Here is a 27,567-nt window from a genome sequence, read left to right as displayed (position 1 = left end):
GATGGTGTTTAAGAATTATCCATTGTTTCAAGTGGGCTTCTCCCTTCAGGTAACGGGACAGATGGGGGAAGGGGCCCTTTTAGTGAAACTTTTTCAAACAGATACACATGCAGATAAGTAGTAATTCCAGTTCAGCTTTAAAAAATAAACAAACATTAAAATGCCAAAATGACTTAAACATATTCTGTTTTTATAAATCAATGTTAAAGCCTTGCATATTTGGAAAAGATATTTTACCCACAGAAAAGGTTTCTTAAATTTTCTGTATTCAAACCAAACTGACACTCTGACACTATCCTATCAGCATGCAGCCACACCATGGACAGTCCATTTCTCAGAAACATCAACTCCAAGAAAGCAATTGCTTATCATATTCCTCCTTTACCCACTTATTTGCATTTCATCTCTGCTGTCAGTTAGGCAAAAGCCTCAAACATAAAACTTGAGTTTGCCTTGCTGTTTACTGCTTCCAGGTTACAGAATTAGAACAAGAAAGAAAAGAGATAAAAATGAAAAATTAAGAAATGAAATAGATGTTATGTCAGTTTTTCTGTACTCTTTCTTGGGTAAAGCTCTTCTGAGACTGAACCCCTGTTTTAAGCTGTAAACCAACTTGGAACAGCAGCACCAAGTGCAGATGAAGTCTCAAGATACTAGGATTACAAACATAAATCTTCTCTCAGCTATTATACCTGTTTTGGCAAAACAGCACATAAGCATTTTCATGAGGGGAAAAAAAAAAATATACTTTTGCCAGTACTACAACAGCCAAGAGACTGGTTTCAACTACTTGGCTTTCCTTCCCCTCCCCAATCCCTTTTCTTAAGCTCATAACTCACACAGAAAACTAACAAAAACCTATTTTTAAGCAGCAGAAGCAACAAACACCTGGTACATCCTTCCATCAAACTGCTTTAAAGATGAACTTCGTAGCATCATTTTTATAGGCAAGTAAAGTTCAATTTAATGTACTAAAGAATAATTTCTTATTCATTTGTATCTTAAAGGATTCATTAAAATACGCACTTCCACATAAACAACCTGAAAGACAATTTCACTGGTCCTCAGGACTTCACTGCTCTTTGTGAATTGCAAAGTACAGCCTGGCACTGGCTCCTGTGCTGCCACACGTCTGAGCAACATCGTCTTCTCTAGTCTACACCAGTCATTTCTTCATTACACCGACACAGAATATTACTACGCAGTGTAAATTACTGCTTAGGGGTTTATTAACTCCCAGATACCAGTCTTCCCTCCCCCCCTCCTTAAATAATCAGAATTCAAATGCTCAATCTACACTAATTCTTGTTCTTCCTCCAGTTTCTCAAAGGCATCTAGCATTACTTTGGCTAAGTTATTTTTAGAGAGAAGCATGCAATTAAAGGATCAGAATAAAAAAATCCTGAGTAAAAACTAGTATAGAGTTTAAAGTAGAGTTTAGCTAGTTTATAAAACTTTTTGCTCAAACACTTAACAGCAATTATTAGCTGTTGGGGATTCGGAACAGCTTTTCCCTATTGGCAGGCTAAAGAATAGCTGCCCATTAGTGAATGGTACTCTAAAGTAGCTGGTAGTAGTCAAATCAAACATAACGTAATGGACAGAGATAAATTCAATTGACTTTAGGAACCCCAATTTAAAGTGGTTTGTTTTTTTTTTTAAAAAAAAGGCAGTCTGCAAGACTAACTTACATAACCTGTCCATAAATTTTCCTAATGGAAGTGACTCATGCTATCATGCTCCCTAAGCAACGGCTTGTATTAATGATGATAACAACCTAATATTCAAGTCTACACAGCGACATCACCATTATGAAGAAACAGACAGGGTTTATTACCATTTGCTGTCATGAAAAGACAGCATTACAATACACAGAGGGAAGGTCAGCCAGCATTATTAAACACCTGTATATGAGGAAGCGTCCCAAGAGCCATTTCCAAAAACTGCTGGAGAACATTAACCCATAGAGTGCAATTTGACGAGGTCCCCTCTAACAAACACGTTTCCTGTACTCCAACCTACTTGCCTGACAAGGAGCCGACCGCTGCTCCTGAATGGCCACTGCCCAGGCTCTACTCGCACCGCTCTTCCCTACAGTAACAGAGTTCTTCCTTCTTCCTCCCTGCCAAGGTGGTTTTCAGAGCACAATCCTACTCACTATGAACAAACACTAGAAGATACTTAAGTACAGTCGCTGCAATTCCTCACTTTTCTACTACATGAAATTTGATGCCATGTGCCAGATACTTTGAAGCATTCTACCCCAAAAATAGCAAAACCAGCTTGGGAAAAAAAAAAAGCCAGACTGCATCCGCTGGCAGTTTGTGCACGTATCTGGTTTTGAAGAGAAAAGCCTTTTGGCACTCCATCAGTTACCCTTTTATAAAATGCCTTCACTGAGCTGGATCCACTTCACTTACTAGTCACCTCCGCTTCCTACATGACTCAGGTTTCAAGGCATGAAAGGAACAAGAGCCTCGGAAGGAGATAGAAACAAGTGGGAGAACTCGGCCCTTTTGTTAAGGAAGGCTGGAGGGAGGATCCAATTGCAGCATCAGGAGCTGCACTAAACTCAGTGATCAAGGAATATGAAAAAGCACTCTCAGGAAAGCCAACAGAGCTACTCATTTAACTGTAGAGCAAAACAAATGTCACATCTAGGTCATGCCGATTACAGTTAAGTGAGCACAAGGACATGCAGGGGTATTTCTCCCAGCTGGACCAGGAACTACAAGTATAAAGTTCTCACATACCCAAAGGTTATACTAGATTGGTGGCAAAGCACCAATTCCCAAAAGGATCAGTTCCCAAGAGCAAAATTACCGTGACAGGCTTTTACAACATAATAGTGAGAAACAAAAGGCAGCACTAACCACTAGTTTTGCCATTCTTCTAAAAAAGATCAAAATTCAGGGCTAAGGTTGGAACATACTCAGTGCTACAGGATGCAGTACTCCCAAAGAAGTTTGATTACTCAGACAAGTATTAAGCAATAACCTACAGTAAATGTGAATCACCAAGATGCCCACGAGGCCATCTTCCACATAACAGGAACTGCAAAGCAGAGTTCAACGATTATGTTCTCTGTTACTTTCTAGAAGGGAATAAGTGACTGGAAACACAGGAAGACTAGCTCTGGTGAATACAGCCAGTTAAAGGAAAGCCACCCTCTAAAAACAAAGGACATGTAGAACTATATTGTCCAATACATGGAAGGGAAAACTTAGAGAAGATTGGAAAGACCTTGCTAATGCTTGGTGGGGCATTTTGTTTTGGGATTCGTTTTTTAAGCCTTTTTTTTTATGTTTTGGTGTTGTTTTTGTTTTTTTAAGTGCTGTAAGGAAATCAGTTTTTCCTCCATTTTCAAGTGACCAGATCACATGTAACCCAAGATTTGAAGGGAGCAAAACAACAAAGTGACTCAGTAGTAATTCTCTGTCATACAAGACACAACGGCACAATTGAAAACAGCAGCACTGAAGTGGGGGCGACCTGGCAAGAGGAGAAAAGATGCAAAGGAGATGTTTAAGTAACCCTGTATTTTTCTTTAATGACTGACTTTATTGTAGTAATAGAAGTTATTGGATACATCCAGAGAATAACAAAACACAGCCAAGCATTATGCTGTTTAATAAAGTGTTGCATCAGAAGGTGTTTACGATGAGTTTCAAAACACAAAGTATCAAGAGGAAAAAACCCTCCATACATTCACGAACACCTCAAAGACAAATTTAGGAAATCTCATAACAAAAGGGGACACAGCTCAGCCAGCCATTAAATCCCTTCCCGAGCAGCAGTTCACTAGCTACGGCAAAGACAACATGGCTAGAGCTTAACTAAGCCTCAACCCAGCCTCAACTTTTTGCAGACACTTGAGCATAGTCTGGAATTCTGTTAAATTCTTACACTATGCATTATCTACTTTTTCGTGGACGGGCATACACAACTTCTAACATAACTGAGAGCAGGGAACAGTATCATGAGCGCCCCATCTTTTTCCAGCTGTGAACAGATGCACATAGCTTTCCATTGGGGAGGCACAAGAGGATCATTGCAACTGCTGAACCAGAAGCAATCACTGCTCTAACAGTTGATGCTGGGCAAGTGATCTTGTAAGCAAGCATCTAATACTTACATAGTTTCAGCTACACAGGGAATCATTTCACTAGCTTCACAGCCTCCTTCAGGCTCCTTGGGTTCCACATGGAACACTGTAAGACAAAAGAGTACACAAATATTTACATTTAGGAGAGGATATGAAAACCATAAAATACACCAAATAGCTCAGAAGCGACTATGCATTTAATAAAACCCTTCATAGCCAAAACCCATTTGTCATTTTATAAAACTATTTAACTTTTTGACTTACAACATACCATTAACTCTGCATAGTCACATAGAGCATAGATCAGGTACTGATTACAACAGACAAGTTCAAATATTTGTTAGGAGTAAACACACACTTCCAGATACTTTTATGGCTTTCAGCATGGGAGAGTTAATTCCTCATTTCACACACTCAAAGCAAAGCAGAGGACATGCTATCATTGTCAATGCATGTTAGCTAAGCAGCTGTTTAATCTGTGAATGCCAGACAGCTGCCACCTAGCAAAGCATAATTTGGGTCTAGAAAGTAATTCTCTTTTCTCATTCTCTAGCACATTCTTTTCCATGTTTGTTCTCCCATGTTCAGTGGAGCTGGTTCAACTTCACTTCTCTTAAATTTCCAGCTCTGGTGTATAACCACAAAGCTCTGAAGAGAAGATAACAGACAAAGGTATGTCTGGTTTGTGTAGCAAGATCTACAACTGCAGCACCCAGTCAACACCTCTGTTTGTATCTGGTTGGGGGAGGGGAACCAAAACCAAGCCCACAGAACTCAAGAAAGCTCTGGCAAAGCTCTTCTGCTCTACCATACTAACAGAAACACTAAAATGTCTTGTTTTCACAGTTGTTAGTACATCTGGGAGCAGACAGGTGATCAAAAGCTACTTTTCTGCATACTTACTTTTTACATGAGACCTACTTCTTAGGAGACAAGTGGGAACATTAGCTTGTATAGTGCTTTCTTCAGTAGGAAGTAGGGAAAGGATGTGAAAGACAACCATGAAACAACTTCTTACCGCACATGCCAATCTCCACAGAAGTTGAGTTTTTCCCAAACTTGAGTCCTATATGTGGATTAGGACAAATTTGACCAATAAATAAAAGCTAGTTCAGACCAAAGCTTTTAAAAGCCTGGGGAAGCAGGCATCCAAAACACTTCAAACCCCCTAGAAACTGTGGAGTGGTACTTTCACCCATAATAGACACACACAGAGGAGAAATCTGTCTCTGCTGAATCATTTTTAGGCATTTACTTTTGAGATGGATAGCCCAAAAAGCCTACTTCACTTTGGATTTATATCCTCTGCTTCCAAACCTCACCTTCCACACAAATGACAAGCCTTTTGCCCTGCCCCCCCCCCACGGCCTCACAGCTCTTTTAGCATACACTCCTGCTGAAAGGGCCACCCTATGTGGGTGCACAGCCACCAGCCAGCTTAAACATCTATGGGAACAGAGGAGTTCCTGCCTCTCTTAGAGTGGAAGTACTAGCTTGGATTTCTTTCTCTTCAACCATAGCATCCCATGAATGTCAAGAATTTAAGAAAATGTAAGACCTGGCACTTCCACGTTAACTTCTTTTGGCCCCCTGCAACTAAATAATTCCTTAAGCAAATCATTGGGGAAGGAAAGAAGAGACAGGAGGGACAAGGGCGTCATGCAGCCTCATTCCCCCAGGAGCCTGCTTAAACAGAGGAGAGTCAACATCTTACACTTCACATTTTAAAAACCATTGTCATGGCAACCTTACGCAACAAACTACTTTTCAAACAGATTTGTATTTCTTTGGAAGAAATCTATGATCCACCAAATCTACATTTCCAGCTGACTACAGCACATACTGGAAGCAAACACTTATTTCAAGTTCAAAAGAAGCTGAATCTGATGGAGTTCAGCCTTACCCAGCAAAAGCCAAACCTTTTCAGGTTGTTTGAAGTAGTTTCCACATTGGCTGACCTGTACACACACAGAGTCTGAAGCCAGGAGCCAGAAATTTCAATATCTGTTAGAACTGCCACCTACAATTCTTCCTCCATTCTTACTACTTTTATTCTACCAAGTTGCTCATTTCACCTTTTTAAAATTTTTAACGTAGTGGCAAGCACAAACTTCTGCGACAACACAATTATGGGATATGGAATACAAAGTATGAGTTGGCAGTTTGAAAAACAAGCTCTTCAAGTCTGTATTTAGAGGGTATCATACATAGCACAGCAACACGTTGTGGCTGACTTCATCCTAAATCACACCATGTGACTGTGGCAGGGGTGGAAAGCAGCATCAACACTTTCATGGCACAGGTTTTAATTCAGTCCTTGGGTCAGGGTTGCAAGGTATAGCCATATGCTATGATCACCAAGCACCCCCCCTTGCTGGTGCAGGATGAGCGTCACACTCCAGTAACTCAGAAAACAGCCTGCATCGTTCATTAGCAATCCCACTCAGCAGTCCACTGGGAAAATAAGCAAACGGCACGCACCCTCAGGATTATTGAGACCTTTGTTTTGCTCGCCTGCCTCTCTTTGCACCTGTGTCTGACTCCCCCCTGTGACTTTGGCTCTCCTGAGCACTGGTGCACAGAGGATCACACTGCAGAACACCACAGCGCCAAAGCTGCCACCTCCCTCAACACTCATCCTCAGCAGCTTTTCCAGGGGTAACGGCTGATAGTGTTCTCACAAAAGGCAACTTTCTTTGCTTTTCTGTGGAGAATCAGTGAAGAATTAGTGATAACGTTTCCCTCTTCTGCAGGCAGAAACAGAGGCTCAGCTCTGCATGTGGAAGATTTTACTGTGTGCAGTTAAGAGTTTTGTACTACAGCACCAAAGCACTTGGTGCGTTAAGTGTTAATGCATAAACAAAGCTTCGGTCAGCAAAGCCATCACTAAGCAGTTATGGAAACTGCTTATTTCAAGTCATAACCTGCCATGAAACTTTCTCAGCAAAAGCACTCTGACTCCAGCACAACAGGCACATTATGGGCTTTTATTAGCCCAGAAGACACCTCACCAAATCCCTAACCAAACGCTCTGCTAGCAGCAGTCTGTCACACAGATCTGCTCCACACCTCTGCTGCAGAAATACATTTATGCAAAGTTACTTAAGAGGAAGTCTAAAAGCAGGAAAGTCCTGCTGCGATTAGTTAAAATGAATTATTAGTTTGTCAGGCTTCCTGCAGTTCAAGCACCTTTCAATGAACTACAGCCACGTTTTGATTCTGGGGGCATATAGATGGAAACTTTGTTATCCTGATTTGGAACACACTGACAAACTATTTCTTATTAACCTGGCTTTGAGCTTTGGAAACAAACTGGATTTAGAAATCTGATCACGCTGGGTAAAGTTTGTCTCTGCAAAACACACCTGTGTCAGAGCAGAAACTAGTTATACCGATGCACGAAAAGGGACTATGCAGAGCTTTGGTTGCCACTTGGCAGAAGGCTAAATGGCAGTCAACAGGAAAAGCAAGCCAGACAATGTGCAGGGTAGAAGCCTGAACACTTTCTCAAATGAGATGTGGACTTCTTTAAGACCATACTGGAAAGGCTTAACTAGTTTGGAAGGGAAGAGAGAGGCCGGTACAAAAGTACCTTAAGAAAAGCCAACTCAAGTAACAGTAGATTCAGAAACTGTTTCCCCATGTCTACAGTCCATAATGCTGGGCCAACTCTCAGTGCCAAGAACCACAGCTATCATCAAACCTCTTCCTAGAAGAAGCCCCACACTCACCAGGAAGCAGCCAAAAATCTCTTAACAAACAACTGCACCTCAACGTGGTGTGCTGTCACTTCAAGTCCAGGGCTGGGACCTCAAGGGAGATTTTTCCATTCAAGGCTCTGGGCAGAAGAAACCTGCTTTATGGACTCTTGAAAAGCACCCTACTAAGACACAGGGTATAACACCACATTTCGTGTTTCAACTCCAACAAGTAGTCTTAAGAAAAAAATGGAATAGATGTTTAGGATTTGTAGTTCACTGTATACAGCTAATTTTACAAGGTTAGCTCAAGAAAAAATTAATAATAATGTGAAAAATTATAGGGAAAGAGAGAGTGAAGGTACCTTATCACTTTTTCTCATGGAAGGCACATCCCTTAAACAGCTTTTTCAGCAGACACATGCATCATCCTCAAATCCCTTTCTTTTACACTTTTTAACCACACAATACGTTACTTACCGATTACTAGTCATTGTTTTTCCGCTTGGCCCCATTAAAGAGTCTTAAATCCTTTCCTATTATGTGCTTCATCCTACTTTATTAGGTGGGTGGAATGATTTGTTAGGATTATTTTATTTTCACAGAGCAAACCCTAGTCCAGTTAGCTAAATAACATATAATCTTAGAAGGGTGCCTTCAGGTGCTTCTGTAATGTAAATAAATTAATGAACTAATTCAAGCAGCAACAGTACTTGTTTTGAGAAGTCTATTTAGGCTATGAGCAAGACAACATGCATAGGGGAATTCAAGACAGCCAAATGACATGGCTGTTCAAGATCAAGCCATCAGTTTTCAGTAAAGCTGAAACCAGAACCCCAACCAGATTCCATCCAATCCCCTACCTCATACATACTTAGACATGAACAAACCTGTTTATTTCACTGCACATAACTCAAACCCTGGATGAGTTTGAATCTACCACCTTCAAAAAAACAAAGATTCAGTCACTGAGCAACTCAACTCCATCCATTTGAAAACTATCAATCTTCCCTGCCTCCCCCGAGATCCTTGTCAAAAGCCATACAACTCTCAAGGTCCAGCACTTACAAAAAAGCAAGTCATCATCTGATGAGGTTTGTGGCCTTTTTTTTTTCCCCTTTAACATGCAAAGAGTTGTAAAAGAATAATCCTTTAGTATTTTTCCAGGGAACACTAACTTTTGCACAGCACGATAGACCTTTAGCACCTCGGTATGTATTATGAATAATTAAAGCAGCACAAGCCAGCGGAAGAGCTACTCTTTGCTCAGACACAACCAGTTCACATCTCTACAGCAAAGCTGCAGATTACAGGACCAACAGAAATCGTGACCCTCAGATATTTGACACAGATGCAGCCCACTGTAAGCATCTGAAAGTAGCTGTGCTACAAATATTTACCTTACTCTGTCTCAGTCAATTCCGTAACTTAATCTACGGAAAACTGCAAGCAGCCAAACCAGAATAACTTTGGAAAACCACCTCGGTCTACAATCCGCTCCGCAATGGAAAAAAACATTTACTTTTAAACTGAGCTAAGTGCGCACAGATTTTCTTTTGCACCAGGTTCTGCTAGCAGATATCACCTCAAAGCAGCTGAGGTACCTTCTTCCATTACATTCAGCTGAATATAATTCAGGTAGATATCAAGTGATTTCTGTAATAATAAGATATGCTTTAAACTAATTGTAATAAGTGAATAACTTTATACTTCTGACAATGAAAAAGACACACCAATCACACAAAAAACAGGAAGTCCTTCCAGCAGCTCTGGTGAACAGTGCCCCATCTCCAGCACAAAGCAGCTGTGAGAACTGTGACCCATACAGCCACCTAACAGGGCATCAAAGGGACAAGTCTAAAGACAAGAGCCAGACCCCCTCACAAGATCACTTCTGGCAGCAGATGCTCATAAGGAGATTACAGAAGGCCTGTTAGCCATCTCAGTAAGCATAACATAGTTTACAGGCTGCCAGCCAAAAGAATCACTCATTTCATGCAGTTGTGCAGGAACTTCATTACCAGCTGACCAAGTAAATACTGGAATCATACTTAAGTTACATACAAAGAATTGCTCTAAGTGAAAGGACTGGCATCTGAAAGTGCTTTAAGAGCATATGCTTGGATTTTTAAACTGACTGCAGTTTTTAAAGCAGAAAATACACAAAGCCACCTGCAGAGAGCCAAGTTCTCTCTACTTGAGTCCCAACTTCCCTATTACAGTGAATGGCACTAACATTTAAGACTGTACAAAGGATGCTGCAGTATTTAGATGTTAACTCTACCAGGAACTCCTCTGAATACTTGAACTTCAGTCTTCAGTTATAACTGAGACTCCTAGCTCTCCTTGAGAAATCTAGTGACAGCTTCAACTAACGTGCATGGTTCTTTTAATAAGTTTTCATATATCTTGATCTCACTTGATGACCTGTGTCTCACAAGAGACATATGCTGTGTAGGTATCTACCCTGAGCTTCATGAGACATAATCACTAACTCCAAGCACAGTTAACTGTGCCTGAAGCTAGTATACATCAGACTTTTGGCACTTCCAGACTGCCCATTTATGTGCTGACCCAGAGCTCTCAAGGCTTTCTGTACAGATACATTTGCAATGAAAATATTGAACAGTCAGCATATGACCAAAACCAAGTTCTAGGACATTTGTGTTTCTAAGTCTATTACTAAGCTATACACACCTCCCATAATCATAGGCATTAGGATGATTTTTCTCCCTCCCTTTCAATTTCAAAACAAAGGATAAGACTGACTACATTACATGTTTCAAAGTTACAGAAGGAAAGGTGGTGTTACACTAGAAAATTTCAGAGTAAGAACTGAAAACTGCCACTTTCTGCTACTACGTAGATGCAAAAATAAGACTGGTATTTTCCAGGAGCACATAATCCTTTTGGTTTAAAAAAAAAACCCACTTATGTTCACTAAATAGGAAAAGTGAGACAACAAATAACTATGACTGTCATACTGTCTTTGGCGGTCTGACTTTCTGGGAATAACAAACTGCGACAGGAGGTCAGTAGCAGCATTCTCACATTTTGCTAATAAGTTTTGTCTTTCACAAAACAGATGTCACAGACAGAACAGCATTTATAACTATTCTTTCTGCGACACCAGAAGACTATACTAGCTCATTCTCTTTACTGGAATCCTGTCTCACCACCTATGCTTTTGTTGGTTTCCCTACAGTATTCCTACTTCTGTGAAAGAGTTCTTTAATACTTACAGCTAAGTAGTCCCCTAACCGTCACTCTTCTAGGAGCAAACCATTGCTTTTAAATAACCTTTACATAAAATCCAGATTTTCTGCTTTCTTCAAGATTCAGAATATTGGACTGGAGAGCTGCCCCCCAAGACACATGGATAAAATGGAGACATAACAAGTCTAAATGGATTAGTTCTCAGATTATCTTTTAGGCAAGAAGCTTTGATTCACTTTCTCTTCCCTATTTGCTGTGTTTTGGTTAACACTGAGATCAGAAGGTAAAAACATCACCAAACTGTAACAAGGAGAACCTTCTTATCTCACCATGAAGAATATCGGCATTTGTGTGAAGAAAAAGCAGAGCTCCCCTTTGGTTTGCCAACCACCACCACCCCCTGGGGCTCTCAGACTTGCTCACTGACAGCCAGTTACCAATAGCTGAGTGGTTACACAAAACCTTCTCATAAAAGGGTGAAGTAAAGGGACAAGCGAACGATGGGAGCATATCTGCAAGTCTTGGCTTTTCTGATCACTCCCTGGGAAGGCTTCAACCCAGATCTGTAATTACCTGACTCAAACTAGAGTCAAGGGGGGCAGGAGGGAGGGGACCAGAGAGATAGCTGACTCTTTCAAAAGACACACTTGAGACAACTTACTGTACAGGAGACACCAAGAAAACCAGCACAGACAGTTTACTGGTGTCATATGTTTACAGGGGGTAAATTGCAGGTGGCTCTTTACAAGAGGCAACATTCGCCTTGAACAATTACCATGAAATTACCATTGTTTCAAGTCAAGTTACTATGTCATTACTGCTGAATAACTTAGAGTCAAGTATACAATTAATCCATGTCACCAATGCAAATAATCTGCAAAACATTACAGCCATTTAATCTAGTACTTTTAAAAGGAGGAAGGGGGAAGAGACAACAAAAAAAATTAGACTTCCAGTAACCAGAAGACAAAGCCTATTAGTCAGAGGCAAATAGAGGAAAGGAAGCCAGCAAGATAAGATGCAGACCCCTAGGGAGAAGCAGCCAGAGCGAAGGAGCCCAATTCAGGAATTCTGATGAAGGCTGTTAAGGGGGTTCCCTCTTATCTTCTTGCAACTACCAAGTCTCTCAAGTGTTTACAGATCGTTCTTTCAATCTCCAAGAATTCTGGCTACCAATCTTCAGCTCCTTCTTTATTTTTAAGAATGAGGATGAAAGAAAGGACTGTTTTTCTAACATGCCATGCCTTTATTTTTATAGCCTCTTCTTACTCAGAGCAGAGTTTTCCTGTTACATTCACTACTACAGACCCATGTGCCTAATGAAACAATAACGTTGTTTCTGCACTTTGCAAGTTCTTACAAACTGCCAAAACCCCACCACGATGGGTTTTCTGGACCTCCAAGGCTCTAAATGAAATTTATCAATACTTTCCCAGCACCAATAAAGAACACTGAGTGCTGAGCAGTACTGGGGGACTCGCACTCCTACCGACTTGCAGCTGTCCATCTCTGTATACCCAAACTGCCTTTACATCCTTTTCTGCCATGAGGAAATGCAAGTTTAGAAGTCACGTTTATCTCCCATTCTTCCACCCCCTTTTCATCTACTTAATATTCCCCTGCCCCAGTATACATACACACAGCATACTGTTCCTTAAGCTGAACCAAAGAAAGCAGCAGAACCAAGCCTCTTCCTCATCCACACATGAATTTGTCAGAACAAGTCCCTTTGTCTTAGAAGTCTGTCAAACTGCCTGGCAGGCCCTCTTGCTCAATATATACTACTTTAACTAATTTCCATTACAGTCTTCCAAAGAGCTGTTCTTAGTTTTCTCTCAAAGTCACCCCTTCAGTTCACCTGACCACCTTTTTTTAATACAATTCATGCTATATGGAAGCAAGATGTAATTATGACTGAATTTCCAAGATCAACAAGTTATAAGAACTACTGACGCAAAGCAGTTAGAGTTTGCTGTGAACACAACAATGTTCAACTGCAAAATAAAGCAGGAAACTGCAGAGAAGGCACCTAACCCAGCCTTAAAGATTCAGGAGCTGGTTACAGATCATATTGCAGACTATCAGTCTCAAGATGAAAGCAATTTCAAAAGCAACACATTGAGCAACAAGTAGTACCAAAGCTGTAACTCCCCTCCTTAATAGTTTTGTGAAATTTTTTAAGGATTATAATAATTCATGCCTGCATATAACTTGCTATTAGGAAATAATCAGAATTTCAGAAATCATTACAAGAGCTGATATTTGCAGTAAGTTTGTAAAGCCAGTTGTACTTTGCAAATCTGAACTAGTTCAACACAGGTCACAAGCTCTCCTTTTTCTGCTGATGTGCAGAAAATCTTCACTTTAGACTGCATGCAGCCTTCCATGTAAAGGGCTATGAAGGTTTTCCACAGACCAATAACACACACCTGTGCAGGGAAAATTTTAAAGACAAAGTACAGAACTGACAAGAACATGCAGTCAGATTGCTCTACTTGCACATGCAATTTAACCAAGGGACTATGTTTTCTTTTCCAAGGATTATCTTTTACCAGGGAAACACAAAGCAGTGTTCAGAGGTGCCCAAGGGAGACCAGTACTCAGACATTCTCTTTTCCCATTGCTAGCCCAGATAACACACTAACACCATAGTTACATGTTAACTGTTTAAAAAAAGGCTCTTAAACAGATAATAAGAACATATTTAGCAGAGATGTTTTTTGATCAGCTCTTCTTTCCAAAAAAAGACAGATCTTGCAGCACAACTACACAACTGCCAGTGAGGCTTGTCTGTAATTTTCAGAAAGGTAAGGCAATTCTGTGCTTTTTGTTTGTACAGCTATACCTCTTCTTCCAGAGCACTTAACCTATTACCCCTTTAAATTATGTAGCAGACACTACCATTTAAAAAAGTTACCAGCTACAGATCAACGCTGTATTCTGATATTTGGCATCGGACTGTTCAGTTGTCAGTGTAACACTTTGAAGGGCAGCATATCAGCTATGTTAACTATTTAAAAGACAATCAATTATTGTTTCCAGCAACCACAGCACTAATAGTAAAGGCATATTCTTTCAATCAATATTTGCTTGAAACGCCGATTATGCAAGTTACAATTTAAGTTGTTGTGAGCAGCTTATTAGTACCACCAAAGAGTAAGTGATTAACGCTGACTGCAGCTTTCACAGGAAGGGTAAACGTACTCAGGAGAGGGAGGGAAAGCTAAACTAAAAAGGGAAGTGGCTGTGCAAAGGCAGTATGTTCAAGGTAACAATAAATGTATTGGAAATAAATTGCTCTACGTTTTATCTCTCTGCCTTTTTCCTGAAAACGCTACGAATATACACCTTCTAGCATTACACGTGTAAAGGCTGGGCACGAAGAGTGTTTGAACAAAGCAGCTGATCTCCTCGGCCCGGGAGGGGATGCGGGGCAGCACGCAGAGAGGTGGCTCGTCAGGGAAACGCTTTAGGAACCTGCAGATGGCAGACACCAGCGCAGGAAAACAAGAAAATAACACCCCCCGCCGAAGCGAGCCAGCACCGTGTCTTGGGGCACCCGAGTTCGCGGCGGGCAGGGGCGGCTCGGCTCGGCGGCATCCAGCGCTGCGCCTCGGCCGCGCCGGCCTGCGCCCAGCCGAAGCCGGAGGCAGCAAACACCCACCGGCGGAGCGCCCCGGACAGGACCGCGCCGCGCCGGGGGAGGCTCCGGCCGCACACACCGGTACCGGCGGGCCGTCCCGGCGGCTGCCAGCCCTGGCGGCCGGGTGGCTGTGGCGGCGGCTCGAGGGGGCCCGTCTTGAGGGGGCGGCGGCGCGGGGCCCCCGGCGCTCAACCGGCCCTGGCGGGGCTGAGGGGCAGAGCGACGGCCCCCGCCACCGCCGAGGCTGCCGGCCGGGCCGGGCCGAGCTCAGCCAAGCCCAGCCTAGCCGAGCCCAGCCGAGCCCCGCGCCGCTCCCGCCGCCGCCGCCCCCCGCCCGCAGCCCGGCGCGGACGGGAAGAGACATGGTCCAATTCACTCACCTCCGCGGCTCCCTGCGAGACTGCCTCCCCCTCCCTGCATCACTTCCGGGGGTGAGCAGTCAGCTGGCGGCGCCGCGCCCTGACGTACGGCGGCATACCCGACGCCGCACGCACGGTGAGGGCAAGAAGGGCAGCAGCTGGCGGCCTCCCTCACCCACCGAAGCTGGGAGACGAGGCCTAGCAGGGCCCAACCACCGCATGCAGACGGGGAGCGTGGCCTCGGCGCGCTGCTTCCCGAAGGTAAAGCGAGGGGCGGGACGGCGGGCAAGCCCACGTGCGGGGAGGTCGGAGAGGAGGGGAGAGGCTGGAGGTCCTCCGCTTCACTCGTTGGTTCCGCCTGGCTGCGGGGGCAGTGCCGTCCCGGCCGCCGGGGGGCAGAAGGGCGCCCGCGCTAGCAGCGCCCCCCGGCGGCCGGGCGGCTCCAGGCAATGGCGGGGGGGCGGCCAGCGCCATCTTAGCGTTGGTAACAGCCCTGTGTGGTGCAGAGGCTGCGCGGGGTTGCCGAGTGCCACGGCCGTCCCTCTGTCACCGCAGTGTCACTGCCCGCCCTGTGCTGCCTGGCCGTGGCTTTTGCCAGCGTCGGCCTGACCCGCAGAGCGAGGAGCATGGCTGCTCAGCCAGTCCCTCTGCCCATGACACCGGTGGCTGCGGGAATGGCTGTGGGGTGGCGCAGCTCCCAGGTGGTGTGGGGAAGGTCCTGTGCGTAACAAGTCCTCAACCTCTCACCTGGGCCTGCAGTTGCTGCTGACCTGGAGCTCGTGTCAGGGAGGTGTCCTTCCGCCCCGTCAGCACCGGGCCTGAGGGTCCTCTCCTCACAGAAACCAGGGTAAGGCTCTGGGAGGGACAGAGTGGTGCTTCCCCTGACCTTGTGTCCCTCTGCCCTTGTGGTCTGTGAGGCAGGAGGCCCCAAAGGCTGGTACACACACCATTCAGGGGAATCTAGTGCAAATACCATGTGGGGCTTTGTTCCAAAACTCCCAAACTGGAATGGGATTCACACACTTGATTTCCAGAAAACAATTTTTTTTGCTGTATACCCGGCTATGGCTCTCAAATAGTGACTGAAAATCATATCTATCAATGTCCTGGGATCAAAGCGTTTGGAAACTGAAGCAGAAGGTTCATGAAACAAGTATTACTAAATGACCCACAGAACAAAGTAAGAAAGGGGGAAAGGATGATTGTTTCTCTGCTGGCGTTAATATTGACACCCATTCTCAAGTCTGGGAGCAGTTCCAATGCTGGGAAATACTTCTGTTCATGCATTCAGTTGCATTTGACTCAGAGCCAAGATATGAATAAGGTGCATAAATCCATACTGGGTTTTGTGTCAATGTGCTACGTTTCTGTATGCTTCTATATTATATAAGCAAGGCCATCCAAGGATAGCTGAGACTTCATTTTCTCGGCTAAATTTGTTGCAGTGCATTAACACCTCTTTCTCTGCTTATAACTAATAGAGAACTAAACACGAAGGAGGAGGAAATGATTCTAAATGTATGAAAGCATGAGCGACAGGGTTGCACAAGACTAGAGACAAGTTCATGCTGCATTAGAGTTTACCTGGACACTGCGTGCTTTTCAGGAGAAAGCTAAGTAATATGGAAAGCAATTTTTTGGTTCCCCTCCCCCTTTCCAGAGTCTTAAGTCAGCATTTCTGTTCTTCTGGAGGCTACTACTACAGCACAGGAGGCACTCCCAGAGCAAGAGTGTCTATGTCCTCCTAAAACCAGGTAGTGCCTTGACCACCTCAGACTAAGAAAATGGAAACTCTGTGATCAAAAGGGCCTAGTTAAGGGTTTCCACTTTCATTTATTCAAATGAAGAGATTGTTGTAGAATCTTAATTTTCTGCAATTTCACTTACTTGAAATTACATAGGAAAACCAGTGATAAAATCCAAGTCCTTGCTTTTACTATTTAATTATATTCTCTTTGCATGCAGTTTCCTTTTTTCTCATCAAAAGACCGCTTCATATGTAAGAGAAAGCTTAAGAGATCCAAGTTCAGTCAGAAATCCGAGGCATGAATAGAATGGCAGAGTTCTTATCCCAGCTGATGATCAGTGCAAGTAAAAAGACTTACAGAGGCTGGTTCAAAGGTGTCAGTCGGTGTTTCAGATCACTTAATTTTGCCAGCAGAAAGATACTGGCATGACAAAACCTAAACCCATGTGAAAGTCATCTTGCTTTTAGATATTGTTACTGAATAACTTGATTCAGTAACTTAGTTCTTTTTCACCAAATCTGCATAGATTTATGATTGCAGCTTGTAGATGGAAACAGTGAGAAATACTTGGAGGCAAATTAATCCTTAATGGACGTCTTGAAATTTACAGGGTTGTGTCACTGGTAGAAATGAGGATGTAACACCATCATGGAAGAATATGATCTTTCATTTTGCGTTGTTTTTCACCATGTGGAGATGGAATATTTTAGCTGTGATTGAAGTTTTGCTATGATGGTTTTGGCTGAATCTTTAAGAAAGAGTATGAATGTTCAAGAATGAAAATCAAATGGAGTTTTTACTTTGCTAGGCACATGCTGCAGCTGCACGTGGTCGATGTTTGCAGAGTACTAGTTGTCACAGGCTACTAAGTCATTGATTTGAGTAAAAGAAAATTACTTTTGTGGACATTGGATTTTGAAATTTAGTATCACTGGAAGGCATGTGACCTGCCCAGCTATCACAGGAATCTGTGACCCCTTCTCTTTTCCCTGTGCCACAGGAACTCATTGTTTCAGTTGTTGGCCCTCAAGGAAATGACAGACCAAATTCATTGCTGCCTTAAGAACCGCAGACTCATTTTGGCAGACTTGCATGAAAGATGAATACGGATTACTGACCTCTAGTTGCTGTGGATAGCTGTGAAAGGAATGATTGATTATCTGTTGCATTAGCAGCAGGAGAAAGACTGCAGGTAACTCTTTAGCTAAAGTGGTATAATTTAGTTCTTTAAAAAAATTTTTAAAAGCCAGATATGCAGTTTTTTGCATCTCTCTAAATAAATACTAGCCAAAGAGTGCATTTGAAAATATGGCATATAGATTGTCATACAGGCTGTAGCTGGTGATGTTCCATACTATAATGTTGATACACTATGCTTTTGAATTGTCAGTTATTTCCATAACAGAAATGTAATCATAGCTTGATTCAGAAGGCAATCAGCCCAGCAGTTTGTCATTGTATCTTTAGGACTCATTGCCAGTAGCAAACCAGCTGTCAAATTGAAGTTGTGTTGCTCCTAAATAAAACATTTTATTTCTGAGAAGTTCAAAGCTGCTTTTTCAAATTATTTCATGCAGAGTTCTGTTCCCCACCGTCTCCTCCCCTGAGCCAATATGGTTCCAGCATCAGTACCAAGTGTGTGTTACTAATGCATGCCCTAGTTAGCTGGGATGTAAAAGAAGAGATCTATTTTTTTAAAATACCCTTTTTTTTTTTCCCCATGGGCTATTACTTTCACCCTTTGTTTCTTAAAATCCTCTCTGTACTCGATGCTGGCAGATTTGATGTTTAAAGTGAGTAGCTAATGCTTGAATTGAAAAGAAAGGATGAAATAAAATAGACTTAAAACTTCAGCAAAGAAGCTGTGCAGATAGGAGGAGAGTGCTGGATGCGCATTCTTAGCCAAGCATCCCTTGCTGGGAAGCAGCTGTAATTCAGCTGCTCATATATAAGCAGTCAGTCTCCATGCAGCTTCCCTTCTGTCCTAACTTTGTTTTGACAGTGTGCCACTGGGGTCGCTTTACAGCGCAGTTGACAGATTCCTTTCCTTATTTTTACATAAACTTTTAATTTAAATTCTAAACAAACCTGCCAATAGCAAAAGGCGACTGGTGTTTCACTGATTATTCAGATTATTGAACTTTTGGGGCAACCACCTAAAAATCCAAAGGAATGTGTATTTGTTTCCTGAAAGAAAAACTTATTACATTTTATAGTCTAAAGCATTATTTGTTTTAATTAACAATGAAAAAAGTTTGCATCTTCATCATGCAGTAAGTCACTGATTGCTCAAGCCTCCTTTGCAAATTTGGATACAATGGGATTTTTCATGTGCTTGATCTGCATGTTGATAACAGGGGTTTGCATGTAGATCAAAAGAATGATACAACCCTGCATTGTCAGAACTCTGCCACAGCATCCAGCAAATGCTTATTTGGAAGGCAATGCTTGGCTTCCCTCCAAAGGCTTAATTCTAACAATCAGCTCAAAACCAGCCTGCAACCTACCACTTTTCCCATTGATATGTTGGTGTGTACAGACCTGCATTTGACCTCTCCCGGTTTGTTTTGTTGCAGTAAACACCTGAAATTTGCTCAGCTAATACAATAGCCCTGTACTTTTTGACAAAAACGCCTGTGGTTAACCTCTGTGGGCTGTGTTCTGCAATGAAATGAAGGGTGGTAGAAGTTAAACAATGGGTGTGACTACCACAAGATGAGTGTTAGTGGGAAAGTGGTGTAACATCCACTTAGCATTCCAGAGATGTGAAATATAATTATGATTTAAATGCCAAAGATGTAAGTTGCAAGATGAGTAACTACAAGGACATAAAAGCCTCCCTTATCTTCCTTTCTGTCCCACTCAGAATCATTTTGCACACCCACAAAACTCATACAAGTAGTGTCACTTGACGAAATTACACCTGATACATGACTTGTACCATCACTTACGTTTCTGACGGTGTGGGCCCTGTTTATACTAAAGAAAAAATTCTGATCTAATTTACAACATTTTAAGTTGGAAGTAATTTTGCTCTCAGTGGAATTATTCCCTGTTTATGCTCGCACTCAGATCAGAATCTGACCCAGGCTTTGAATTTTGTCCTATTTGCGCTCATCCTTTCCTGTGATAGGCAGGGGTCCTCTACCCGTGAAGGGCTCCTCACACCTTCATTTACATATCTTTGTAGAAATGGTTTATGAGCAGGTCTGTAATTTTGGAAATTTTTGACTAAATGACTAAATGAGCCTGGCCTGACTTTTACATAAATATGCCGTGACCGCTCCTTATTGTATCCCATCCCTCTTGCCGTTAATGTACCCTCTTCTTGAAAAAGCTTATCACAAGTTTACATGTAACCACAAAATTTTCTTTCCTTTTGACATTATAGTGGATTCTATTCTCAATTAGTTTCAGTCCAAACTAGTCTTTTTTATAATAAAAACCCATGGATTAGGAAATTGTATACAAGTATGTATTAAAAAAATAAAATAAAACAGCAGCAGCTGGTTGCTTGAAAAGGTGCTTAATGTCCTTTACATCATCTGGCACATGTGGGAAGACAGCAATAATGGAGAAGCGCTGCCCATGCCTAGATGAGGGGCTACACAGTTCTGTATCAGTTCCAACACTGAGAAATTAAAGAAAGATAAAATAAGTTCTAGGTGGGGGAGTGGAAGCAACTAGTGGGGAAAAAAATTGTTGGTTCTAAACTTTTAAACAAAATCGTTATAAACAGATTCTTGGTATGTTTAAAATCCAAAAGCGATGGGTGTGGTTACAGCTCTGAGCAAAGGGCATGCACTGTCTCAGATTGCGGCCTTGGAAATTGTCTGATGTGTCGATCAGAATTTAAACTTGTATTTTAAACATTTTTCCCAATCCTTTTCCTCTTATTTTCTTTATGGATTACATGAAAACCTAAGCCGAAAGTTTCTAGTGCAGTACTACCTTTTATTAGCTGTCGGCAGGGAACAAAGAATATTACCAGCTCCACCAGAGGTGATACCTTCAAATAAAAGCAGAGGGCTGAGGCCTGGAGGGGCTCTGGGTGATTGGGGGCTCAGCTTGTGCTAGGTCAGCCCTTGTAATTGAACTGTTTCTTTTCTGTACAAAATATGCACTTGCCAGAAGGAAGCAATGATTTTTCAGATACACGTAAACGCATAGCTTCATGTATGGCTAATTTTATTGCCTGAAATGGAGCTCTAGAGTGGATAAAGTGGAGCATTTATTCCAAAGTGTTTGATAGCTGGGACTTCCTAGCTATTTGTGCGTATTTGTTTCCTAGAAATTCCATAAACATTTACTAGAAATACTTTCTGCTGGTGTTGTGGTAGGAAGAATCATTTTTGTATCGGGGGAAAATACATGATTGGTTAAATGTTTTAAAATACAAATAAAAATGTTCTCTGGTAAGAATCCGAGAAAAAGTTATGTATGTACTTCTTAAGGTCCCTAACAAAGTCCATGAGACAACAAAAAGTCTTTAGATCGTAGCAACAGTTAAGACAAAAAAAGGCTAGGATTTAATAGTTTGGGATTTTTTAGCAAAAAGAACTATGAGCCAAATCCTGTCTTCAGGTTAGTGCCTGTGATTCCGACTTTGGTGAGGTGTTACTGTCTGAAGCCACAGGAGGACTGTACTGAAACATTAGTGGAGGTCAGCTGCTGTGGTGGAGGCAGCCACTGGAGAACTGTACAGCCTGAGAAGACTTTGGTGCAAAACCCTCTTCTGCTACCCACAATACTAGGAATTGCCGCAGACTGCAAGGGGATGAGTGACAGCCACGTTGCCAAACTTTCCGCAGTAGTTGGGGTGCATGCATTAGGAAGCAGCTTTTCCTCTACCACCGAGGCAGAGAGTGCTCCCTCCAGAGGGCAGTTCAGGCTGCCTGAATTACCCTGCTCCAAACTGTCCTCCGAAGGAGCTATTCCCAGCACACAGGTCTGATTTCAGGGTAGATTCAGCCACAGTAACGAGAGCTCCAGGTTGACAAATGGTCCCGAGACAGTCAGATAACGTCCTGTCCCTGACAGTTGTTCCTCCTTACATCCATATACATACTCATATTTGCATATCCATATATTTGCAGTGCTGCTGCAGCTTCCTTTTGGACAGTAAGGTATCTTTAACAGTTGTGGTGTCCCCAAAGCAGAAGTCATTGTTTCTGTGAATCTAATCCATGCCAGAAGTCCTGTTACTCCAGCAGTGGATTTGTCTTGGGGATAGTTGTGGTCTGGGATGAAATAGTGGCACCACTTGCATGATAAAATACTAATTTATATAGAATAAGAACAGGATTTCATTCTTGATTTCTGACAAAGATTCTTATCACACCTGGAGGCTGATTCAGCAGGCTCAGCAGGTACACAGCTCTCTGGAAATCAAGACATTCAGGACTTTCCTAAATCCCAACTTAGTCTGCCTGTCCTGCAGTGCTTAGATAAAATAGCTTTCATCACCTTTTCATCACATCAAACTCCAGCTGAATCATTACTACCTATTGTTATGGCATCACAAATAAGCTGCTCAGCCTCTGAAGCCTATACTGGTTTTCAGCAATATCGTGGTGGTTTTATCACGTATTTTATTCGTGAGTTTCAAGATGCTTTGCAAAGATAGGGTCGGCATTGGTGTGACAATTTCACAGGAAGGGGTACGCTCAAAGTTTCGGTGACTTGCCCAATGTCTGTTGCAAAACAGCAGTGAAACACAGCCCAGGCATTCTTGTACCAGGCTTGTGATTCAGCAAAGCACTAAGGCAAGCGCTTGACTTTGAGCAAGTTTGAATGGAGACAGATTTAAGTATCAGTTTAAATACTTTGCTGGACTGGGTCTTCAGCTTTCAACAGCTAATTATTCTTTACAGCTATTGCAGTTCTTTTCATACAGCTCAGCATAGCTTTAGATGGTGGAAATATTTTTAAACTAATTCAACTGTGTGAAAAACTGTACTGCTTGCTGGCCTTTTGGCAACTCAAATGCTTATGCATGTTTGGGGTTTTGTGGGTTTTTTTTAGATGACACCAGTTACTCGACAAGAAGTTCTTGGCCTTTACCGCAAGATATTCCGAATAGCCAAAAAATGGCAGTCGGCATCAGGACAGATAGAAGAAACTATTAAAGAGAAAGAGTACATTAAAAATGAAGCCAAAACATTATTCCGAAAAAACAAAAACGTAAGTGGGTGTCCTTACACTTTTTAATTTTTGAATTATTCTCCTCTGCTCTTTGCTCTGTCTAAGTGATTAGATGCTAAGATATAAGAGTTGATTTCCCAAAATTTAATTCACCTTAAATGCTGGTGTATTTGGCTTAGAGTTTAAATTTCAACCCTGAAATAGTAATAAGAAAACTCAAACCATTTCAGCTCTTCTTTAACTACTGTAGAAGTCTAAAAGGTCTGGGACTAAATTGAGGTAATGCAAAATCAAAAGATGAATTTAAGTCACAAATTACACCACATTTCTGACTTCAAAGGGAGTTTCTGGACAGGATGGTAACACAATGTAGACTAAGGAGTCTCTTCCCTTTCTCTTCTAGCTACCTTGCAGAGCAATGAATGGGTGACTGTGTTTTTTTCATGGATGCATTAGTAGTTTACATGTGTATTGTCTTTTTACAGAGAAAATACCATGTTTGGGTAAAAACCTCCTTCTGTAGCCTCAGTTGTGACAGCCTCTGGGCCTTAATATCCAGCGCCATCAAGCCCAGAACAGTTGAGTCAAGGCAAATACTAATGTTACCTTTTATGGATGTGAAAAATACAATCATTGTATCCTTGGGATTGCCAAAAAAAGCTAAAGAACATCATGTGGCTGTGCATCATTTACACTTGAACTTCCAACTAATAATTGCTGTACTTGTACAAAACATTTGTTTGTATGATCTTAGGTAACAGATCCAAAGCTGATTAAACAGTGTATAGAAGAATGTGATGCAAGAATAGAAATTGGACTTCACTATAACATCCCCTACCCGAGACCTGTGAGTATAAATCTAATCACAAAGTCTTCAGCTAAACCCACTTACCTCTCACTGGACAACAAAAACATAAGTTCACATCACTGTCACCACACTGCATTTTTAGATAAGCTGGTATTTAAATGCTATGCTAAATTAGAGCCAGACAAGCCAAATGTATATGGAAATGTTCTCCATCTTATTTCACTGTAAATTGGCTAATTTCTTCTCAAAATAGGGAGTCAAAGCCTAAATGGAGTTGCACGAGCTAAACTCCCAAGGCCTGTGAATATTTAGGCAGTCTTGATGGACCAAGGAATCATACTATGTAGAAAAAGATGGTAACAGAATCAGATCTTTTAATCCTTCTACATAATAAAAGAGAATGAGAGAATAGAAATACTTAATTACATCTGCCATAGACACAATAATTTTCATAGCCTACATTACTGGTAACTGTTCTCCTGGTCATAAATCAGGTCTTATAAAACACCTACCTATGCTGCTGCTTCTTTTCCCATGTGTCCAAAAACGTGTCCGAGATTACCAAAATGCTGGAAGTTGCAGCAGTGTCTTCTATTGCACCATTCCGTATAGTTCCTCACTGCCCAGTCACTTTAGTCTGTAGTACTTTATGCTGCCTCCCATAGAGACTTCCTCTCTATTCCTGTTGATTAGTTTACATTTTCACATCTGTAGTTTCCTTATCGAGGCAGTCATGGTCAAAATTAAACTGTATCACTATCAGATGCTTGCCTAGAATATGGGCACTGTTAGCATCTGTTTCACATATAGCTTTTTCTATTTCTCCAGTATATAGAATAACAACGCACATCTGGCAAGCAGTGCTCCTAGAAATGGAATTAAAGTGTACGGTCTGCAGTGGCTTCAAAATCCCAAAGGATTAGACCTAGATCAGCTCTCTCACACAAATTGGATGATCATTATTTTTCACATTCTAAAAAGCTCTGTTGCTGCTTTAGTTTGCTTTTACTACTATTTGCACCTAAACAGCTATTTTACAGGATGACAGCCTCAGCAACAATAACATCTGACTGCTAACACCTACTTTTTCAATCACTTGGAGGGGGGATACAGCTGCATGACTCCCACTAACAATCTTATGAAATATAAAGACTTTGACAATCAAAGGAAGAGGGTGTCACCCATTGCTTCTTCTGATTGCGGAGTCAATGACATTGATTGTGCATTTTAATATAGTGTATATAATAATGACAGTAAGAAGGCAGTCTTTCAACACATACAGTTTCGGGTTATTTTGTGACTTGTTAGCTAGGTATGAATAAAGCACACATTGCTTTAAGACAGAAATTTTTAGGGTTTTCTAGGTCTTACTGTTCTGGAACATTGTCAGCAGTCCTATTTCAACAAGTATTTTATCGTTACAGTCTGATATCAAGCTACAAAACAAGGTCACTAAAGCTTAAAATATATAGGATTTTAATAAACACAGCATTTAGGGTCTGAAAGTTACACCACTAATCACTTCTTAGAAAGCGCTCCTCCTAGAAATCTGGTTTGAGACGGTACGGTTGCCCTCTCCAAAGTGTGAAGAAATTATTTAAAATTCAGTGAAACCTAGTCTGTATATATGCCTTCTTTTTCTTGTAGCTTCTCAATTTGCACCTAACTTGTGGGATTTTCTTTTCCAGATCCATCTGCCTCCTATGGGTCTTGCCCATAAACAAGGCCGCACGTTGCGAAACCAGGAAAAGTTAAGGAAGATTTCAAAGCCAATATACCTGAAATCCCATGATGAAGTTTCATAACCCATCATTTAAACTGTGATGTGTGGTCACATCATTTAAGATGTGGACTGTAATCCAGGTGATTTGCGTGCACAACTGTGAATGAAGCTGTTTTGGTCACTTGCTCACACATTTCCTGAGGCCAAAAAGCTAACTGATACATTGCATATAATGGATAAGGTTGGTCTAGAGTTTATTACATTTCAACCACTGACTCATCAATAAAAGTAACACTTTTCAAGGAGTGAGGTGTGATACAAAGATTACTTTGACATCAGGACAAATTAAGCAGGGTTTCAAACTCTGTTAATCTATAGCAGGGTTCTCTGGTGGTTTGAGGATTATACATGCTCAATTGTGATTCAAGGCAGTGCCTTGTGTAAGGGTCAGCAAAAATCAAGAAAGTCCAGGAGAATCAAGGAGACACAGTGCCTCCAGGGCTTCCAAGGGCAAGTGGGAATACAGTGATTGCATCGTGCAGCTGCACTCCTTCCTCTGCTGTCCCTGCTCTGCCTGTTGTCCGTGCAGAAATGTTCCAGTTTCATAGTAGCCTTACAGTGAAGTATTGTTTCTAAACGGACAGTAGCAAAGAGGCAGCAGAAATGCTACCACTCCTTTTCCCTTTTTGCAAACTGCAGAGGAGTGGCCTAGAGCCTCTATGTCAGCTTTTTTATTGCCTTCCTTTGGAGAGGGTGTGGATGTGAAATGCAAAGTTTGGAATGCCATTACACAACTCAGAGTGAAACATTTCAGTGCTGGGTTCCTCAGGTTCCCATGTACAGACTGACTGAAAAGTCTCCCTTCAGGGTATCACTATGGGAGCAAGCTTAAGATGCTCTGGGTGTCTTCACTGCATTTTTACATAGTTAGCTTTTCAACATAATCAGCACACTGGCTTTCTCAACAATTATTTTAGTGTTAGGTTTTAACTCTTTCATTATGGATGGAACCCCAACTTTATTAAAAGAAAGTATGTACAACTATCTCTTCAGTCTCTTAAGTTTGAGGGGTATTTCTGTTTTGCAGGTGCCTCAAGAACAGAAGTGAAAAGAAAAAAATTTCTCCCTCACTGGCCACCAATTGTTTTGGCTCCTTTTGAGTCCTCTGGCTTTACTAGGCTGTTACAAATTCTCTTCAGGAAAGTTAGTGGAGACTGCTGTCCTTCAGGCTAGAAGGCTCAATGAGACCAAGCTGTGGACAAGAGCCATGCTGTACTGGGAGACTACATACGCACAGCCCACAGCTGCCTTGAGGACAGCAGGTATAAGCGGTGACCTATTCCAGCCAGAAGTTAATGGTGGCAAAAAAGCAAATTTAAAAAATGCCGTGTATGTTATTTCCTATTAAAGTGGGCAAAACCAATGAAATCTCGTTTTCTGAACTCTGCAACTCATCCTGACCTCTCCAAGCCCTAACAGACAATGGCAAAGAACTATTCTTTTCTGCCTTAAAAATAAGTTAAAACTGGTCATGTGCAGAACAGAATGACAGTTTGTCCCCCAAGAATGTACTTGTAAGGGTGAAAAAAATACATGTGGATGAAAAAGTACAAGGAAACAATGAGAAGAGCAAGTCAGCATGACAGGTACTGGCTAGCCCAATTTCTCACTACCCTTTATGGCTCCAGTCCACAAAGGTATCTATTCCCATGTAATTAGTTCCTGGGAATGCCTCATGTGGGAAGTAACATGTAAAATGCTGTTGTTCTGCCTGTCAGTGGGAGCTTTGCAAATTTACTGCTGCCTGGAAGACACGAAACAGAACTCCTTTAGCTTTGGAAAAGGGGGATGGAATAAAGACAGCAAAAAATAACATGATTATACACACTGCTTAATCCTTCACTGAAAGAAGTCCAAATACAGTCTTTTCTGATACACCAGTGTAGAGATGTATCAACTGAGCCAACCCAAAATGTGCAGACAAGTGTTTTGAATGGAAGCTTAGGCTCATTCTTTGTCATTAAACTATCATTTGAATCTTTTTAATTGTTAAAATTCATGTGACTAATGAAGGTACTGATGCTGTGACTCATCAGGTGAATAAACAGCTATGTAAATGAGCA

The 27,567-nt window shown here is 41.8% G+C and overlaps 2 protein-coding genes across 14 annotated transcripts in view; one reads left to right on the top strand and one right to left on the bottom strand.

The window, feature by feature from the left end:
- DCUN1D3 (defective in cullin neddylation 1 domain containing 3) overlaps positions 1–15,167 on the bottom strand; it is a 20,083-nt gene extending 4,916 nt beyond the window's left edge. Inside the window, exons 1-2 of one of the 6 annotated variants that reach the window (XM_075105099.1) lie at positions 15,043–15,167; positions 4,136–4,211 (exon numbers count right to left, since the gene is read on the bottom strand). The gene's annotated coding sequence lies outside the window, so the exon portion shown is untranslated. The other 5 variants (XM_075105103.1, XM_075105102.1, XM_075105101.1 and 2 more) reach the window with 5 other exon arrangements.
- LYRM1 (LYR motif containing 1) lies at positions 15,148–27,567 on the top strand. 8 transcript variants are annotated; one of them, XR_012662478.1, is made up of 6 exons: positions 15,786–15,868; positions 17,770–17,961; positions 22,794–22,952; positions 23,668–23,760; positions 25,410–25,685; positions 26,532–27,567. XR_012662478.1 is itself a non-coding variant. In XM_075105114.1 (5 exons), exons 3-5 carry the CDS (start codon positions 22,794–22,796, stop codon positions 25,524–25,526), a joined length of 369 nt encoding a protein of 122 aa, XP_074961215.1. In that variant the 5' UTR covers positions 15,786–15,868; positions 17,770–17,961; the 3' UTR covers positions 25,527–27,567. The 8 variants fall into 8 exon arrangements, 4 of the variants coding, with proteins under 4 accessions (XP_074961214.1, XP_074961218.1, XP_074961215.1 ...); XR_012662477.1 differs by lacking the exons at positions 15,786–15,868; positions 17,770–17,961 and adding an exon at positions 15,148–15,282 and having other exon boundaries at positions 25,410–25,584; XR_012662476.1 differs by lacking the exons at positions 15,786–15,868; positions 17,770–17,961 and adding an exon at positions 15,148–15,282.

This window comes from Phalacrocorax aristotelis, chromosome 10 (genome assembly GCF_949628215.1).
Source record: "Phalacrocorax aristotelis chromosome 10, bGulAri2.1, whole genome shotgun sequence".
NCBI lineage: Eukaryota > Metazoa > Chordata > Aves > Suliformes > Phalacrocoracidae > Phalacrocorax > Phalacrocorax aristotelis.
This window is presented reverse-complemented; position numbering and strand designations above follow the sequence as displayed.